Source organism: Vipera berus (assembly GCF_964194415.1).
Source record: "Vipera berus genome assembly, chromosome: 6".
Lineage (NCBI taxonomy): Eukaryota > Metazoa > Chordata > Lepidosauria > Squamata > Viperidae > Vipera > Vipera berus.
In genome coordinates this window covers 79,003,242-79,022,492 of record NC_138208.1, presented here as the reverse complement: position 1 = coordinate 79,022,492, position 19,251 = coordinate 79,003,242, and the positions used below count along the sequence as shown (strand labels likewise).

Below are 19,251 nucleotides of genomic sequence, written 5' to 3'. Positions count from 1 at the left end.
ATGTTTAAGCAAACAAGAGCTCTTTTTTGGCAACGATATATACAGTATATGTGTGTGCGTGTTGTTTTCTTAAATGCCAGCTTGAAATGTGCCTTTGACTTTTATAACTACAAGTATCACAAAATGTGGAGTGACAAGTCATCCAGGAGATTCTTGTGGCTTTCAAAGGCACTGCTACACCAATACCAGAATGTGAAACCTAGTTTGTGAAGCTGAATTCTAGGTAAGGGATGAGATGGTTGTGACCTCTGTAGAACAGTCTCTGCTGTGTAGCTTGAGCTGCTCAACTTGATGGACACACTGACATTTGCTATCTTCTCATTTGTTCAAATCCTTCTTAAAGAATGGTACCCAAAACTGGACACAATCCTTGAACTAAGAGCCTTGGTGGAGCAGTGGGCTAATGCCTCCTTAAGTAACACCAGCTGCCTGCAATTAGTGCAGGTTCGAGTCCCACCAGGCTCAAGGTTGACTCAGCCTTCCATCCTTCCGAGGTAGGTAAAATGAGGACCCAGATTGTTGGGGGCAATAAGCTGACTTTGTAATAATGCCACTTGCCCCCCCCCCCGAAAGCCCTAATAAGCAGGCATATACATAGAATGAAGGCTATTGCTAAGCACATTGATTTGTGCTTTAGATTGTAAGCCGCCCTGAGTCTTCGGAGAAGGGCGGGATATAAATGGGATTAAAAAAACACCCTAAGACCTGATCCATGCAGAGAAAGTGAAACTATGGCTTCCTTTGTAGAAATGACACTTCTGCTGATGCAGCCTAAAATGTAATTGATCTTTTACAATCACATAAAAAATGAAAAGTTGTCAGAAACCCATTTTCCCCATAATTGTTGATGTTTTCAATCAGGCAAGCAGAATCTGAAAGGAGCAAATGAGTGTCATTTTTAAAAAGAAAAGAATAGATACAAAGCTGTTGTTCGTTTTTCTCCCATTTTTTTTAATTTTGTGTATTCTGTTTCCCTGAGTAAAAATGGAAGCATTTGCCAAAACGTTTTAAGTTCTGACCCCTAAAATCTATATATCCATCTCTTCTTTGGTTTCCTAGATTTCAACACTTCTTGCTCTATGTCAGCCTGTGGGATAGTCCAGACAAGAAGCTCACTCAGGATTACTAGTTCTTATCTTTGTTGTAAGGTTACTTTAAGAGAATCTTGCAATGAAAATACATCTGAAAATACATCTTTCCCCCATTCCTTTTACAGTCAAAGCAACTAGGGAGAGTCCTTCCTGAGATGTTTGCCATGCCCCCATCCCTTCTGCAGACTTAGCTGCCACATGTCTGGCCTTGGTCTAGTCCAGAGGTCTCCAAACTTGGCAACTTTAAGACTTGCTGACTTCAACGCCCAGAATAATAATAATAATAATAATAATAATAATAATAATAATAATAACAACAACAACAACAACAACAACAACAACAACAACAATAATAATAATAATAATAATAATAATAATAATAATAATAATAATAATAATAATAATAATAATAATAATAATAATTTTATTTGTATACCGCCCTTCTCCCGAAGGACTCAGGGCGGTAAACAGGGCAAACAAATAAAAGTACAAGAATACAAAAATTAAAAGAGATTAAACAGAGTGCCCAAAAGCTACAACAGTAAGTTAAAATACATTAAAACGATAATAAAACTCAATCCCATCACCCATCAGGTCGCGTCGGAAGGAGCAAAGGTCTGGCGCCATCCGGAGCTCAACCGGCAAACGGTTCCACAAATCCGGCATGCCCACAGAGAAGGACCTCCCCCTGGGGGCCACCAGACGACATTCTCTGACCGGTGGCACCCTGAGGAGGCCCTCTCTGTGGGAGCGCACAGGGCGGAGGGAAGTTGATGCCGGCAGCAGGTGATCCCTAAGGTACTCCGGACCCATGCCATGTAGGGCTCTAAAGACCATTACCAGCACCTTGAATCTCACCCGGAAGACAACTGGGAGCCAATGCAGCTCACGGAGCAGAGGTGTAACATGGGAGTATCGGGAGACTCCCAACACAACTCTCGCGGCTGCATTCTGCACCAGTTGGAGCCTCCGAGTGGTCCTAGCCAGCCACTCTATGGGTCTTCCTTCTGTCTCCCAAAGCCATTCCTATATGTCATTACACCCCATGTAAACTTTCCCATTTAGCCATGGCTGACAAAAATCTGCTTATTGAAGTGAAAGATAAGATTTTCTGCATCCATCCTCAGCTCTGGCCTTAGCACTACTATGTTTGAAGGATTAAAAATCCTTAGAAAACACCACAAGTTCATTTCAGCCAATTTACCAGATGTTGATTGCGGATGGCTTCTGAAGCCATGAAAAGGAATTTCAGTGGAGAGGGCCTCTGCATTTGTGGGAGAATAGACAGATAGAAATGTGTGTAGGATCCGGTCAAGAGGTCAAGAAAGCAGACAAGACAGTGCAATTGAAGCTCTGTCTTCTCTTATGTAGGTCATACAGCTGGAGTTTAGATGGTACAGCCATGGTTGCCAGTTTTTTTTTAATCAACTTTAAGGACAACCCTATACCACAGGTTTTGCTTTGTTTTTCATGATATTGCACCTCATTGCCCATCCAGTTGTTACTTGTTTTTTTTCCTATTAGCACAGAATAACTTGGAAGGGAGCCACAGAAGACTCCACTGTTATTTATAAAAGTTATTTATTCCGCATCAAATTCATTAATCAGATAATTCACAGCAGTGCAGGGGATATGGCTTTCTGTTCTTTTTCCCAGTCTCCTTTTAATTTTTTTCTCTTGCTTTTGTTTTATGATAATGCGGTATAACTGGCAATTTAGAGTAAATTAACAGGGTCAGTGGGAAAGAGAAAGGTGTGATGCTATATGGTGCAGAATTCTCCATCCTGCAGTGTTGTTGCTGCTTTTAAGTGAACACCAAACAAATATCTCAAACATAGATCTAAATATTTGAAGTGTATGCTTTAACATATTCCAGAATGTTGGCTCTTAAGCCAGTCAGGGAACAAGACCAAAACATAATCAAATGCAAGTCCGTCATTTGAATAATGACAGTGGCAGAAGGTCCAAACTAATGCCAGGGAAAAAGTCACATGTATTGCATTACCTTCTCCTAATGTATAATAAATTACAATTATATCCTTTCCATTTTTACAGGGACACAAATTGAAATGCATTTTTTTCTTTCCATTTACTCTAAAATAACAGTCCCCAATTTTTTTTCCCTTTGTGCAGATCTCTGTAGCATTACAAAAGCTTAGGTACATGAAACACCCCCAGCTATTGACTATTACAAGGTCCCCAAATTAAATAAAAATGAATTTAAAAAATAATTAGTTAAAATGTTGCAAGGCTGCTGAATTGTGTGGTTTTTCCCCACTGAAATTCTATGGGAAACTATGTAAGATGAACTGATCATCTCAGTTTGGGGCCATTTTCGTTTACATTTTGGCATCTGCGCCAGAAATCATGTGTAATACCTTTGTTGTTAGTTGCAAAGTCGTGTCTGACCCATCGCGACCCCATGGACAACGTTCCTCCAGGCCTTCCTGTACTCTACCATCTTCTGGAGTCCATTTAGGCTCACACCTACTGCTTCAGTAACTCCATCCAGCCACCTCATTCTCTGTCGTCCCCTTCTTCTCTTGCCCTCAATCTTTCCCAGCATTAGGCTCTTCTCCAGTGAGTCCTTCCTTCTCATTAGGTGGCCAAAGTATTTGAGTTTCAGCTACAGGATCTGGCTTTCTTAAGAGCAGTCAGGGTTGATAGGTCATACCTGTAGGAAACACCAAAGATGTGTAGACCACACATTGGGAAACCCAGTCCTAAAACCTCCTGGACTGACAGACTGAGAGATAGCAACAAAGCCTAAAGCCATTTGGTGATGAGTTTCATGGATGATTGTGGATTTGAACTTGCATATATTCTGGGGGAGAATCCATTTGTATAGCACCAAGCTATAAATTGGGATATCATGAGCTACAAAGCCAGCTGGGGGGGGGGGGGGACTGGGAGAGCAAACTCCATTCCCTTTTGGCATTGAAGATGTTACCTTGTCCCAGAACAACCAACCTCAAAGAACACCAAGGACTCCACAGTTCAACCCTGAGCTACACAGATTCTCTTCTGTTGGTTGACCTTGGCCAGTCCTCTTGCTCAGCCCTGGGAAGAAGGCAGTGGTAAGCCACTTCTGAAAATCTTGCCAAAAAAATTACAGAGACTAATCTAAGCAGTTCCCGAGAGTCACTGACTCAAAGGGCAAAAATATAAACACTGTCAGCATAAAAAAGAAATGTTCCGTGAAGCTAAGGACAGGCTGTCACTTCTTATCTTAGCCAAGATTCTGATTTAATCACCTCAGAGTTGAGTTTAGTTGCTTGGATGGACCCAATAAAAAAAATCAAAGGCTCATAGTAATATTTGTGTGTGTGTTTTATATATTTGTTCACGTTTCTTGAGAGGTAGGTGTTCTAATGAACTTTTCCTTCTTTGCATATTTTTCACAATCAGTTTTTCTGCAAAGAAGAAATACTAATTGGGTTAAATTGTTGCCATCTCTACACCAATGCCTTACTTAGGCTTACCTGTATTCCCAAGTCAGCAACCTGAAGCCAACAGTCCACCCACTCTTTGCTTCCATTTTTGGTGTCCAGAACAATTCCAGATCACACTGTCGAAACTGAATAGCAAAATGACTGATTCTCAACAACATTTTTTTTGCCCCCCTGCTAACATAACAGACTAAATGGATTGAAATAATAACACACTTCTTAGAACAGAAAGTAGTGGAAAGGTCTAATGAGCAGGGAACAAAGAAATGCACCATACTTTCTGATTGTTTTCTTTTAATGTAATATTTCTCATTCCTTTTTTAAGAGTCCACTTATCGTCATCAAGCCACCATTGATGATGAAGTTGTTTCCATGGAAATACTAGATACAGCTGGGCAGGTAAGAACACTGCTGATCCCTGTAGCAAAATGCCAATGCCAGAAAACTATAATTACGGTAACACTAGAGGAAAGTCATCAAGTATTTATGTGTGGAATATTGTAAGTGAAATGTTATATTAAAAGGGACAAAGTAGAATAATCAAAAATAATAGTAGGCCAACTGTGAGAGAGTACGAAACGGAAGCTTCATATTCCTGGTAGTTTTAGTGTTTCTTACAATAGCAGAAATCTCAACTATTGTAGAAAAATGTGGGCTAGGACAGTTTTAGGAAACATTATTATGGGATGTTTCACTCCATAGAATCTAAAGATTCCACCCTGACTCGCTGCAGTTGAGAGTAAGCCCCACCAAGTCCAGGGGGACTGATTTATATATGATTGACTTGGGCGGTCCAATATGAATAAATAAAATGAGGAAGGGATTTTTAAAAGCAGGAATACAAAACAAAGCTAAAACTGCATCCCTGGTCTATACAGAGTAGTAGATCTAAGTATTGAACTTTAGTCTTTAGTCTTCCAATCAAAATAATATTTTTCAACTTGCATATAAAGCCAGTACTATTCTTGAACTAGTATTGTGTCTCGTTTCAGAAATCACATTAAAACAATATATAGATAAATTGGAATTGGTTCAGAGAAAAAATGATAAAGAAAGCTGGAGATGGAGCCTGCCTTCCTTCCTTCCTTCCTTCCTTCCTTCCTTCCTTCCTTCCTTCCTTCCTTCCTTCCTTCCTTCCTTCCTTCCTTCCTTCCTTCCTTCCTTCCTTCCTTCCCTCTTTCCCTCCTTCCCTCTCTCCCTCCCAGATTTATCTAATGGCATTTCCTTCTTTCCCCCCTCCCTCCCTCCCTTTTTTCCCTTTTCTCTTTTTCCTTCATTCCCCTCCAATAATTTTGCTCAGAAGCAATTGGAGAAAATAGTCTGACATGTATGGAAAAGTTCAGGAAGATAACGTCATTTCTAAGGGAATTTCATCTATTATAGAAATGTAATTCTCCACTGACATTAATCAGATAGATAAAGAAATCCTACCTCTGTCATCGGGACTTAGTGATACAGCTCTCCACTCACTAGGAAAATTATGGAAAAGAAAGAATTGGCAAACATTTGTAGAATTTCCTAACTGGAACAAAGAGATACTGATATTTTATCATTTACTACTAGCAGAAGAGCAAGAAAGACGAAGCCAGCAGCCCCTGTAGTGTTTTTTCCATCCATGTGTTTATGATGATGAAGAGTAATATTTGGAAAATTGTTTAATTTTCACATCATTTCACATTTCGCACACATAATTAAATGTACGAAAGTTCTGAGTGGATGCCAGAGTGAAAATGGAACTCCTGATCTGTACACAAATGCAAAACTCAATGAAGGTCACACTGAATTAACTGAAATATCACATGCTTATGCCAATAATATGATTGAAATATTTATCAAGGCATTTATTTTTAAATGGTATGACATTTGCTGCACATTCTTTTTCCACAAATAGATTTTTTTTAATGTTGCATTCAGTTTTTTGAATCTTAACTTCCAGTGGCTTATATCACTGTAGCTAAAGTAATTAAACTTGGACGTGTTTTTTTAAAAAAAATCTATTTATATGCAAAACTAAAGGATATGGAATCTGTAGCCCTCCAGAGAATGCCAGACTACAATCGCCAGTCTTACTCTACCCCTGGACCAGCTAGCTAATCAAAACGTACAATATATTTTGCAGTCCGAATGTTCTAATTTCAGAATGTCACATTCTAACCTCAGAATACGTAACTGTTCTGAATTTAATGGAAATGGACCATCCTGTAAATCAGCTATTCCAAAGTCAGAATATTATAAAGCAAAACATTTTGCAGACCTCTGTTAATCGGAGCAGCTGGAAGTTGCAATGTCAGGGAATTGTGCAGCAGGTGTTTCAAATGAAGTCATATGACATGTACGTCTAGTTTTATATAAATGTATTTTACATCAACATATGCAGCAAACTAGATAGGTAAACAGGAGCATCATGAGGTAAATCACAGAGCATACAGGGCACACAGAAGAAAAAAAGACAGGAAAAAAGGGAAACTCCCCCTCCACACCCACAGCTACCAATCACAGTGAAGATCACCTCACGCAATCAACTATAACTGTGTGTTCTGGCTCACTGCACAAGCCCACTGCTCCAGCTACAAAATTTAAATATCTTAGCATGCAATTCAGCAGCTTCTAAAAAACTCAGGTTCACCGTATCTAGAGAAGCAAGCGCTAAATTCAAATATAATTCTAGTTTTTTTCAGATCTTCAAATCTCAAAGACAATTCTTCACTCAGATGTGTATAGCCAGGGCTTTTTTTCTCATAGAACGCTCAGAACGGAGTTCCGGCACCTTTTTTGGATGGAACATTGTAGGGTAGGCAAGGTGGGTTGTATGACATGTGTGAGTTCCGGCACCTTTTTCTTTTACAAAAAAAGCACTGTGTATAGCTATTTTCATCCTCAGTGCAACTATTTCTCAATTGGATAGATGAGATTCATATTCCATTCCTTGGAACAACTATCAATTAGTGTAACTTAGTCTGACCACAATAGCCAGGCCATGCAAAGCTCAAAGGGGAAGAACTATTATATTTAAAAAAAAAATATGCCAGGATGTTAGAATAATACAGTGGTCTAAAATTGGGAACAAAGATATTTCAGTTCTGGTGATATTCTCTTGGATGTGGAGTAAACACAGGGTTATTAATGTTTCTCTCTAGAGGTATCCAAGAGAACGTTGCTTTGTGCAGCTATGTATCTATGTACCCTAGAGAATTCCCCCAAAATATAACATCACATAGAAACTCTGCTATTCAGAGGTCTCTAAAATCTATATGAATCTTGTCTCCTGTAGATCTGCCAAACAACTTTCTTCTTTCTTTGTCTGTTTTTTTTGAAATAGGAGGATGTTATTCAGAAGGAAGGACACGTACGATGGGGTGAAGGTTTTGTGCTGGTGTATGATATCACAGATAGAGGCAGCTTTGAAGAAGTCCTTCCCCTAAAGAACTTGTTGGATGAAGTCAAAAAACCCAAGAACGTTACTTTGATCCTAGTGGGGAATAAAGCAGACTTGGACCACTCCAGGCAGGTCAGCACTGAAGAAGGGGAGAAGCTGGCCACAGAACTGGCTTGTGCCTTCTATGAATGCTCCGCATGTACAGGAGAAGGCAACATTATGGAAGCTTTTTATGAGCTTTGCCGGGAAGTCCGACGTCGGAAAATGGTTCAAGGCAAGACTCGGAGGCGAAGTTCCACCACTCACGTGAAGCAAGCAATTAACAAGATGCTTACCAAAATTAGCAGCTAAGATATCTTCTTGTTTCCTTTCAAAATAAGTACATTTTGCAGGAAGAGGGAACAGAAGGCTTAACTGTGTTTTGTCAATAGGATGGTCAAAGCTTTGCATTATTATTATAATACAATCACCTCATTATTCTTAAAGTTAAGAGATGCAAAAAAAAAGTTTCAGGAATGGTAACACATGCTCTACTCAAATTTTGTTAACCACCACATCATATCTTCAAAAAAAGATATGTCAAAGATGTGTCAGAATGGATTCAGGAATTTACCCATCACAGATGGTTTTGCATGCTCACATGTGGCTAATACATCGTGGCTTATCATTGTCCAAGAGTAGACTATCAAAGCTTTATGGGGTGCAATAGCTGACTAACTCTAGTAAGTGCACTACCACATTCACTTCTTAATCCCTTGGCATGAGACATCCAAAGAAAGCTGCCACACAACTTCATCTAGTTCAAACATCCAGCAAGAAAAAAAGGGGCTGTGTGAATCAGTAAGTTTCAGTTTCACATAATTTTGCCTTTTTAAAACCTTACATTCATTTCCTTCTACACCTACATTAATTTGCAATTTTAAAGAATTTTTTTGCATAATTTCAGGCACATTTTTGTAGAAAGTTTCCTTGATAGATGTAATTTTAGATGGCATTTATACAATTTCTGTGCAAGCGATTTTTCCCCCCAGTGTGATTTTTTTTTAAAAAAAATCATCTGATATTATAAATACTTGACATGTACTTTTCACAACTGCCATCACTGTTTTAGAGCACTGTTAAAAAAACTGAACATAAGTCCCAATGAAGGCAATATTCTTTCGATAGGCCTGTCTTCTCATTCTGAACATGTTTCAAAAAAATCCTAAAATATAAATATATGTATGAAAATGAAATTATGGTTTATCTAGCAGCTTTTCTCCAAAAGGAAAATGTAACCAACTAGATTTTTTTCAACAATTTTGTATACGTTATGATTCTCCCTACTAAGATCCTGGCTGAGTTCACATGGTATATATCCTTGGCTAACTTAACTATGGATTCACTAATTCCTAGAACTTGAAAGGGGTCATTGATGTCACTGGGCCTATTTTACCTTATCCAAATGAAAGTATGATGGCTTAACGTTCTACTTGAACACATGGGGGGGGGAATCTCACTGTCTCTGTGGACAAGTATGAACTTAATTTGCTTTATTAATCTACTTTTCCGGGGTTGCTTGATGTTGAACCACAAACTACACTGGCTCAGAATCTGCTGAAGTAGATCACAGTCCAGTGTGCTGTGTACATTCAACTTCATTCTAAGTGAATTCTAGTCAAGGTACAAAACCTGTTTCACAGAACTGCATTTTCGCTGGCTCTTCAAATCTTTCTTTATTCATAAAAGTCCATTGGTTTGCCTTTGGCTGTTCTTTTTCCCCTGCCTCATTCCAATGAAACTTGCAAGATTGCCATAAGCTTGCAAGAGGTAACTGATTGGAAAGCAATTTTGAAATGTTGTAGGGAAAAATGCAAGTGCTTTTAATAATTTGTGGGTTTCTTACAGTCAGATCTCCTTGTATGCTGCAGTAAAAAAGAAAGATTTCTATTCCTCCATTTGCCTCCTCCTTTTTTGCTCATTCTTGTGTTTCTAAACGATGTGACACAAAGGTACTGTAGTGTAAAAGAAAAAAAATCAACAGTCGCAGATGCTTTTTTTTTTTTTGGTGGAGGTACAGACAGTATCGGATGAGTGACATTTGAACCAATTCCAAGTAAATACAATCCATTATCTTTCAATGATTAGGCATCACATGAATTGTGGCAGGCAACCAAATGGGAAATGACTTGGAAACCCCTGTTATCTTTCATTTGTGCTGTAATGATTATTCTCCATGTTATTTTTCTTTTATTGGTTTTTGGGGATGAGGGCTATTGAGCAAGCATTCGTTTCTTGAAAGTCTTTGCATTGGTGGGAAGGGAACCTAGGCATTTCTCACAGAAAAAAATGTGAAGGCTCTGAGACTTACTTAAGCTTTGAACAATGCATCTTTAAAGGAAAACATTTGTAAACTAGAGGGCTTGAACAGAACCAAAGTTCTTGGGCATTTGGCATAGCTGACTTTATTTTTCCTTTAAAATGTTAATCTATAATAAAAGTGTGATTTTAAAAATTGCTGGACTCTGGAATGATGTTTTCACCTTTTAAGAGAGCCATGGGGAATCAATTGGAGATGAGACCAGATTTAATCTTACAGAGCAAGTCAAAAGCAGCTGTAGCCGGGGGGGAAAAAGGGGGGCTGGGAAAATTGAAGAAACAGCTAAGCAACATTTCAATACAAATACAAAAGGAGCACAGTTTCCATCCTATTGAACTTTGTTGTTGTTGTTTTCACTTGAACCACCCACCACCATATTCTGCAGGTATCCTCTTTATGCTACAGGAATAGATGATTATTTTTTTTTGAGGCTCATAGCGCTATTGGGATTCTGCAAATATATTGTCCTCTCATCAAATTGTGATCTTAACTATTTATAAAATAGGATTTGGCCAACAAGATATTAATTTATTTTAAAAATTGCATTAGGTTGCTTCTCAGCTCTCCTCCTACTGACTGCCTAGCTTTTCATTACACCAGCGTAGCACAGTTTATTTAGCATGCTTTTGAAAGGAGCTAGGGACGGCCCACCAGCTTTTGTTATTTCCTAAAGTTGCCAGTATGGACCCAGGGGCCTTCTCATACATGAATGCAGTGGAAGGCTGGCAATTTGCTTTGCCCACACAGCTGCCCTCCAGGATGGTTCACCAGCTTCAGCTGAAAGATAGAAACAGAAATAATCGGTTCCTTCCCAAAGAATAAGCATTTGCATGGGCATCCCAGAGTTTTTTTAAAAAAATCCTAGAGGTTTAAAATCCAAAATATAATTCATACTGCCAACTTCAGTTTATTTATTCAGTTGATTAATTCATTAAGATTGCAGGTCAAAAGACATGCTGTTCCACTGCTGTAAGGAAAAAATAACTTTCAAATGCATAACTAATCATGTAGGAAGTAGCATTAGGACAAATCAGTTGTTGCAGCTCTGATTATTATTTAGGTGACAACCATTCCATGGTGTACTCAGCATTAATCTTCAAAAACTAAATAACCAAGAAATTGAATGCTCTAATGGAATCCAAACTTGGATGCCATAAACTGTATGTTGTGTTACAGATCTTAACTGTTTATAACCAACCTTAATAATAATATTTGTGTTTCTTGGGGGCCTGATAGTCATATGGTTTATATTTCTTGTAATTGGCTTTCTGGGCACATTGTAAGCAACAATGTCATTACAACTAAGCCAGTGTTTATGACCAATCATTTGGGAGGAAAGCAACTGAATAATTTTGATTTTTGATGCGCACAACAGTTGGACAGCTGCAGTGATTTATACATATTTCCAATCAAAAGATTATTTCAATCAGCTTAGAACAAAATGGCTAACACAATACTTCTATTCAATCTAAAAAGCTATACATTTTTAAAAAGTATTTAATTAGCAGTAGGCTTCATTTGGAGACTTCATCCAAAGTTCACTGTGGAAGCCTAGTAAAGTTCTATGCCACACTGAGGGGGTCTTATGACAGCAGGTCTCCTTGTCCATGATAGCAAATCATCTGACTGGAAATCATGCAAAGCCAGAATGCATCCCTTTGAGAAGATTTATTGTGTGGGGAGACCCAAGGGTTGAAAAGAAAGCTATTCATTCTGGTGCCTTCATGCTTTCAGTGTTTGAGGTTATAATGCACACAAAGGATTACAAACACTTGCCCATCCTAGGGCAAGCTGACTAGATATGCTGCCTCTACTTACATTTTTTCCAGAAAAAAATCTCTCTGCCAATGGTTTACTCAAGAGGGGTAAACTTTTCCTGGTTCTTTAAGAATTCTAAATGTTGTTATAGTGCACGTACATAATACATGTCAAAGACCTACGAGTTGAAAAGATACAAGTCAGGAGAACTAGATCCTGAAAAAGCTGATCAAAGTTAGATTCTCTCACTGGCCAAGATCTTTGTCTCTCTTATATGCATTAACATTTCACAGTCACACAGCCCAAATCTCAGTCCATAACATAAAACAGAAACTATATCAGAAATAGATTTCCTAATATGTTGGTACTATCCAAATCAACCAAGCCAATCATTGTTCACTGAAGCTTTGGTTTTACCTGGCCTTTAGCCCTCCTGGAGAAAAAAACCAAAAACAAATGACAAGTGACTGTGGCATAAGTAAAGGACTTCATGTAGTTAACTCTCCATGATCTGCACAGGCATATCATTCAAAGGACCCATACACAAACATCTGGGAGGAAAATTATGTACTTCTGACAGCAATAGTTTCTGAATAGGCTGGACAGTTCCTAAAGTACTGCATTCAATCATCCATGGAAATGAATCAATGAGCATCAAATGTTGAGGAACAAGATGAAGATTTCAAGGCAGAAATGTAATTTGAGAAAATGTCAGATGCAATAAAGTTTTGAATACTGCTAAGGAATATCTCACCAACAAAAGAAAAAAAAAAGGTCACTCTGGATCACAAGAGACCTTGACATCAGGCTGCAGTGCTTCAAGGAGTGTTTCTGATAGGGAATTATTCTAGATTGTCCAAAAGGGAGAAAGTTCATATTTGTCTTCTCCTAAAGTAAGTGTGAACTGGGGTTTAAGCAGTTTATTCCTTTCCTGTCTCAAGGAACCTGGGGCTCTGCAGTACACAATGCACCCAGTAATAAGAGTCACAGATGTTTTTGCTGATATGAGATAAATAGTACTTCAACCCATGCGCATTCCACCCTCCCAATTTAGTGGCCTGAAAAAGACACAGAAGACAAGTCAGCAGGACAGTTAGAGAACAAATTGGAGAAAGCTGACTTTCTACTAATATTAACATATATATGAGATTCCTTAACAGCAAGGCACAGACCTTCCTCTCCTTTCTATTTATTTTAGTATTTGAAATAATTGCTGGGCATTGCAACTCACTGTATGCCTGTGCATTTTCATTTAAGCAGCAATTGCTTTCCTGTGGTTATCGCAGAGTCAGGCACATTCTGAGCATTACAGGTGAAATGCAAACAGCACGACAATATTGGTAACAAGAAATGGAGGTGAGGAGGAGGAATTTAAAAAAATGGAACAGTTTCTAATTCCATTACACTTTCAATATTTTAATTTAAATTCCTAGGTCATGACGCTTGAAAGACAAGGTACATCTCTGTTATGCGAAGAAACAGTAAATAAAGTTATCTAGCCCTCCTCCCTAATCTTTTTTTCTTGCATAAGGTAATCACAAAGATAGGTTTCCCTTTGTTTCGTAAATATACAGTAGTGCAATGAGCCAAAATAATAACAACAACATATCTCAAACTACCATAAATCCACTGCAATCATTATCTCTGATCCTTCCAGGATCCTCAGTTGATTCTTGATAAAAAAAAATTTTTCCTTGAAATTATAACTGGGAAGTTTAAATGTTAGTTTAGAAATTGTTCAAAGACTTTCTGCAAGTTAAGTAGAGTAACAGATCATTAACAGACGGTTTTGAAGCTTAGCTTGTTGTTGGAGGTTACCTGTTACCTGGTTTTTTTTACAGTAGATGGATGGCAGGTCAAATTGGTTGATTGATAAGAGATTTTCATACTTGTAATATTTTTAAAACCATATAGTAATTTAGCAATTACTACAGAGATGTCAAAGTTCATAAATTGTGGGCCTGTTTTACAAGGGGTACCTATCATATCCTTCCTCAGAATGTCCCAACATATCACTTAGTCTGGACCACTATAAAGATTACAAAACTATGGCTTTGGCTGCTGTCCAAAAATACGTTTTGTAGCCTATATAGAAGTAGTCCTTGACTTATGACCACAACTGGCTCCAGAATTTCTGTTGCTAAGCAAGGCGGATTATTCTGCATTCTATTACTTTTTTGCCACAGTTGTTAAGCAAATCACTGCAGTTGTTAAGTGAATCTTGTGGTCACTAAGTGAATCTAGCTTCCCTTATTGACTGCTTGTTGGAAGTGAGATGCAAATGTTGCAAATAGCGATCATATGACACTGGGACAGCGCATCCATAGCAGAAGCTCTGTGGCACAGTGGTTAAAATGCAGTATTTCAGGCTAACTCTGCCCACAGCCTAGAGTTTGATCCTGAAAGGCTCAAGGTTCACTCAGCCTCCCATCCTTCCAAGCTAGTACCCACATTCTTGGGGGCAATATGCTGACATTTGTAAACCGCCCAGAGAGTGCTGAGTGTAGGGGAAGGAGTCCCAGAATGGGGGGGGGGAATTAAAACAGGGATCAGCCTAGAATCTCTATGTAGCAAAGTCCAACCCCACCTTGTATTCAGTTGATCCTTCTCTAAATCCTTGTTGTTGTTAGTTGCGAAGTCGTGTTTGACCCATCACGACCCCATGGACAACGTTCCTCCAGGCCTTCCTGTCCTCTACCAACTTTTGGAATCCATTTAGGCTCACACCTAAATCCTAGCAGGTGCTAACCCTTAGTTGAGAATATTCCTGTGCATAGGCATGAGTAATAATATATCAATTTAATTCACATCCAGGGATCTGAAATCTTTCCTGTGAATTGGTCCCTCTTGGTTAGGTGATGCACTGGAAAAAACGAATGGTCTAGCTGAAACTTTATTTGTGCTATTCATCCTTGTTCTGACATTGTGATGCTTTGAGGTTGCCAAGTCCCCCCTTCCTATTCATTCTCAGTGTTTACAGTAGTGAAGAACTGGCTTCAAATCACTATGGGTTGGATGCAGAAGCCACTGCAATAAAGCCTGACATTCTATTCTTGGGGATGCTCCTTTCTGGGAGATGTTTTATGTGGGGGGAGCATTTATTTTTGCATTCTCCACTCCTACCAATTATGCTAGGATCCCTCTGCCAGGGTGTCCATCACTGTGAAAATCCAGGACCAAGAGAGGAGGACATATTATCCTGATATCTTATTGCTCAAGAGATTTTGCCATCTCTTGAAAAGATTATAAATGTGCCAGTTTGTGAAGTGCCTTGCACATTTTTGCTCTCCTATGATCTCATTTGTCTGAATTATATTCCACATTTGGTTGCAAATCATGTTGAATAAATGTGCTGCATATTGGGGGGGGGGAGAGGCAGACATTAAAGTTTGGGGCATTTAGCTGAATTCTAAACATAATTAAACATTACTCATACTGGAGAGGATCCAGCATTACTACAGAACGGCTTCTCCAGAACATATTCTCCTCTCCCTTTCACAGACACTGCTTTATTCCTGTTTGGACTATTTATCCATCTACCCCAATTTTATGTGCTGGCAATAGCTGCTTGGGGATCTAGTTAAAATTTTTGTCTGTTCTTGCCATGTGAGCCTTCTAAGGGGAGATGGTGAAACACAACACAGGACCTGTACTAGACAGGTACTGAAGCAGATCACTTTTTTCAAACTTGGCAACTAAGATGGATGGAATGCTGGCTGGAGAATTCTGGGGGTCAAAATCCACCCATCTTAAAGTTCCCAAATTGAAAAACGCTAAAGTAGATGATCTCTAAGATCATCTCTAATCATTTCATTTTATGATTCTATGACTTTCTCTGTCAAAAAGATTGAGGATTCAACCTCAAGTTGAACATTCTACTGTATTTCACGCTTCAGTCATTCCCCAATGTCTCGTTGGGCAAACTTTCAAGGATTCAGACTACAGTGGAAGATTTGGGGGCAGGAACTAGAAGATCACAAGACATGGGTAAGGAAGCAAAATGGGAAGGCACTCAAGGATTTATTTTTTCTGAGTTTTATGAGGGAATAGGGATAGAGTATCTTTGTTTTTATGGTATATAAAAAGTGCTAGTGGACAATCACTTAAATACAAGCCAGCAGTGAGCTGCAGCTGCCAAAAAAGCCAACAGAGGCCTAGGCTGTGTTAATAAAGGGATAGAATAAAGATCATGTGATGTTTTAATTCCATTTTATAGTGCCTTAGTAAGATCACACCTGGAATATTGCATTCACTTTAGATCACCACAATATAAAAACGATGTTGACATTCTAGAAAGAGTGTAGAGAAGAGCAACAAAGATGATTAGGGGACTGGAGGATAAAACATATGAAAAATGGTTGCAGGAATTGGGTATGTCTAGTTTAAAGAAAGAAGGACTAAGGGTGATAAGATAGTGGGCACAAAGGAGCTGGCATAAAGTGGTTGAGTGGGTCAACCTATTCTCCAAAGCACCTGAAGGCAGAACAAGAAGCAATGGATGGAAGGCGAGAACAAACCTAGAACTAAGAAATAAAATTTTCTGACGGTTAGAACAGTTAATCAAGGGAATGACTTGCCTCCAGAAGTTGCGGATGCTCCAACACTGGAGGTTTTTAAGAAGAGGTTGGACAACCATTTGTCTGAAATGGTATACGGTTTCCTGGTTGAGCTGTGGATTGGACTAGAAGACCTCCAAGTTCCCTTCTAACTCTATTATTCTGTTAAGTTGCTGTGAGAAATGCCATTGAATTGGGGGGGGGCATACAGAGGTTTCTATGGAGATTACAAAAAGGGATTTGCTCTAAAAGCTGTGGGCCATCTCTACTGAGGAGGATGCAAGCCTGCTGGCCATCCTGTCACCTGCCTTGTCTTTTTCATCATATCAAGCTGGACAGATCATTCAGTAGAATGCTGAAGAAGTTGCCAAGGAAAGCACGTCCTGATATTGAAAAAATCTCCAAGGAAAATGATGGCATAGAGATGACTTTTCACTTTAGGCTAGATGATCAGATTAAGAATGGATTAACCTTTCAGTTTTTCCAATGATTTTTTTTTTACATTTGGCTTGGATATAGTCATACAAGCATAAGATAGATTCAGGAAAAGATAAGCCTGTATTTATTTCCATCCATTACATTTCAGAAAGATAGGGGAAAATGCTTGTAGGGTTATAAAAGAGCAGATCACAAACCTCATCTGTCCTATCCCTGACCTGCGTATTTTAATTAACATTTGGAAGAGAGGCTGTTTGGACAAGGTAGCTGTATTTACTTTTGTGAATTGTGAGATGACAAATGTCCAATTCTGAGCTTAATTAGATCATTATTTCCTGCTTTTGTTGAAGCAGACATCCAATGCCTGCTAGACATTTAATCCTCATTAATATATAACTTCCTTTGCTGATGCCTAAACAAAGTAAGTGGGCAGAACAGAAAAGATACATTGCAGAACTATAAAATCTGCCCAACAAAAGCAACCCCTTTGTGAGTCAAATTACTGTAGCTGCCACTTGAGCTCACCATGGCAATTAAGGAAGGATCACTAGTGCTGTAAGTAATTTAAATAAACATGATGCTGTTTGTTTTGGTCCTGGAACCGTCTTTAAGTCTTCCTTCTTTGGTATCTATGCTCACAAATGTGCTGCTTGATTTTTCTAAGATCTTCCCAGATATTGATATCAGACTGATTGGTCTGTAGTTCCTTGGATCCACTTTTTCCCTTTTGTGTAGATTGGAACCACATCAGCTCTTTTCCACACCTCTGGTAATTTCCCCGTGCCTCAGGAGTGCTGCAAGATTAGGTTCAGTGGTTCTGAGATCATGAATTACAATCCCAAGAAGTCACTGAACAAAGCAACCGAGAGTTCTCATGTGAAGCAAAAATGGCCAGATTCAAATCATCATACTTAGAGCATATGATGTAAAGACCTGGTTCTCTGGAGAAATCCATAATGTTAGAAAAGATAGAAGGGAAGAGAAGAGGACAACCAACACCATGGTGGATGATGGATACCCTGTTGGAAGATTTAAAGGACCAAGTTGGCTACAGATTATGATGGAGAAGAATATATTGATGTACTTGCCCGTAAGTTGACATCAACTTTTTGGCACATAATTAGTTAATAAAGCCCATGTAGTTTTTGCTTTCATCATCACAGATCCTGAATTTAAAGGCTTCTATGGTATCTTCAGATAGCAGTTTCCTGGGAACTAGATTCACTTAAACCCTCCGTTTTCTCTGATAAAGAAAGAAGGCAGGATTTAAAAACACATGTGATCACCTTCAGGTCTTGTGTATCTAGGCAAGCATTAACTGGGGGGAAGTTGTCTTTATTGCAGAATAAATTTTCATCCAAAGCTTTGCAGTGTTTCCTGCACCAACCAGACAAGGTAGCCTTTTTGAATTCAGGGTTCCAAGTTTCTGTTAGCCCACATGCACACAAGTGGAGATGGTGCTGAACAGATGCTGAGAATGAGCATGTACATAGCACAATATACAGGTAGTCCTCGACTTATAACCATTTGTTTAGTGATCTTTCAAAGTTACAATACCACTGAAAAATGTGATTAATGACCATTTTTCAATCTTACAACCGTTGCAGCATCCCCACGGTCACATGATTTAAACTGGGTCATTTGGCAACTGGTTCAGATTTATGACAGTTGCAGTGTCCAGAGGTCATGTGATCACCTTTTGCAACCTTCTGACAAGCAAAGCCAATGGGGAAGCATGATTCACTTAACAACTTTGTTACTAACCTAACCCCTGCAGTGATTCACTTAACAACTGTGGTAAGAAAAATCATAAACTGGGGCAAAATTCATTTAACAACTTTCTCACTTAACAACAGAAATGTTGGGCTCTATTGTGGTCATACGTCGAGGACTACCTGTATTTACAATTACTATGAAAATAATCCTATTTTGTTCTTTTTTGTTTCCTTTTAACTTGGTTCTGTTAATTTTTTATATTGTGGTTAGTGCATTGCACTAAGAGAGGCATCCTGTAAATAAGCATTTGGTTGGTCTGCTTCATCATCGTGTTTGGTAGCCATGATTCTTTCATATCCCAAATTCAAAGCAATGCACCATGAGCCACTAACAAGTATCATTTACTCTTCCTACCTGTTAATGGACGATGCTGCAGATAAGCCCACAATCATTTCCTAAATCCAATTTGCACATTCTTAAAACTAATTGATTGCACTGAGGCTGGGAG

General features: G+C 38.8%; 1 protein-coding gene across 2 annotated transcripts in view; it reads left to right on the top strand.

Annotated features, from left to right (window-relative positions):
- RERG (RAS like estrogen regulated growth inhibitor) overlaps positions 1 to 8,267 on the top strand; it is a gene marked incomplete at both ends in the record, with an annotated part of 121,155 nt that extends 112,888 nt beyond the window's left edge. For both annotated transcript variants that reach the window (XM_081331826.1, XM_081331825.1), the window contains 2 exons: positions 4,866 to 4,939; positions 7,860 to 8,267. In XM_081331826.1, coding sequence (XP_081187952.1) covers positions 4,866 to 4,939; positions 7,860 to 8,267 — 482 coding nt within the window. The remainder of the gene's footprint in view (positions 1 to 4,865; positions 4,940 to 7,859) is intronic.
- Positions 8,268 to 19,251: the final 10,984 nt, after the last annotated feature.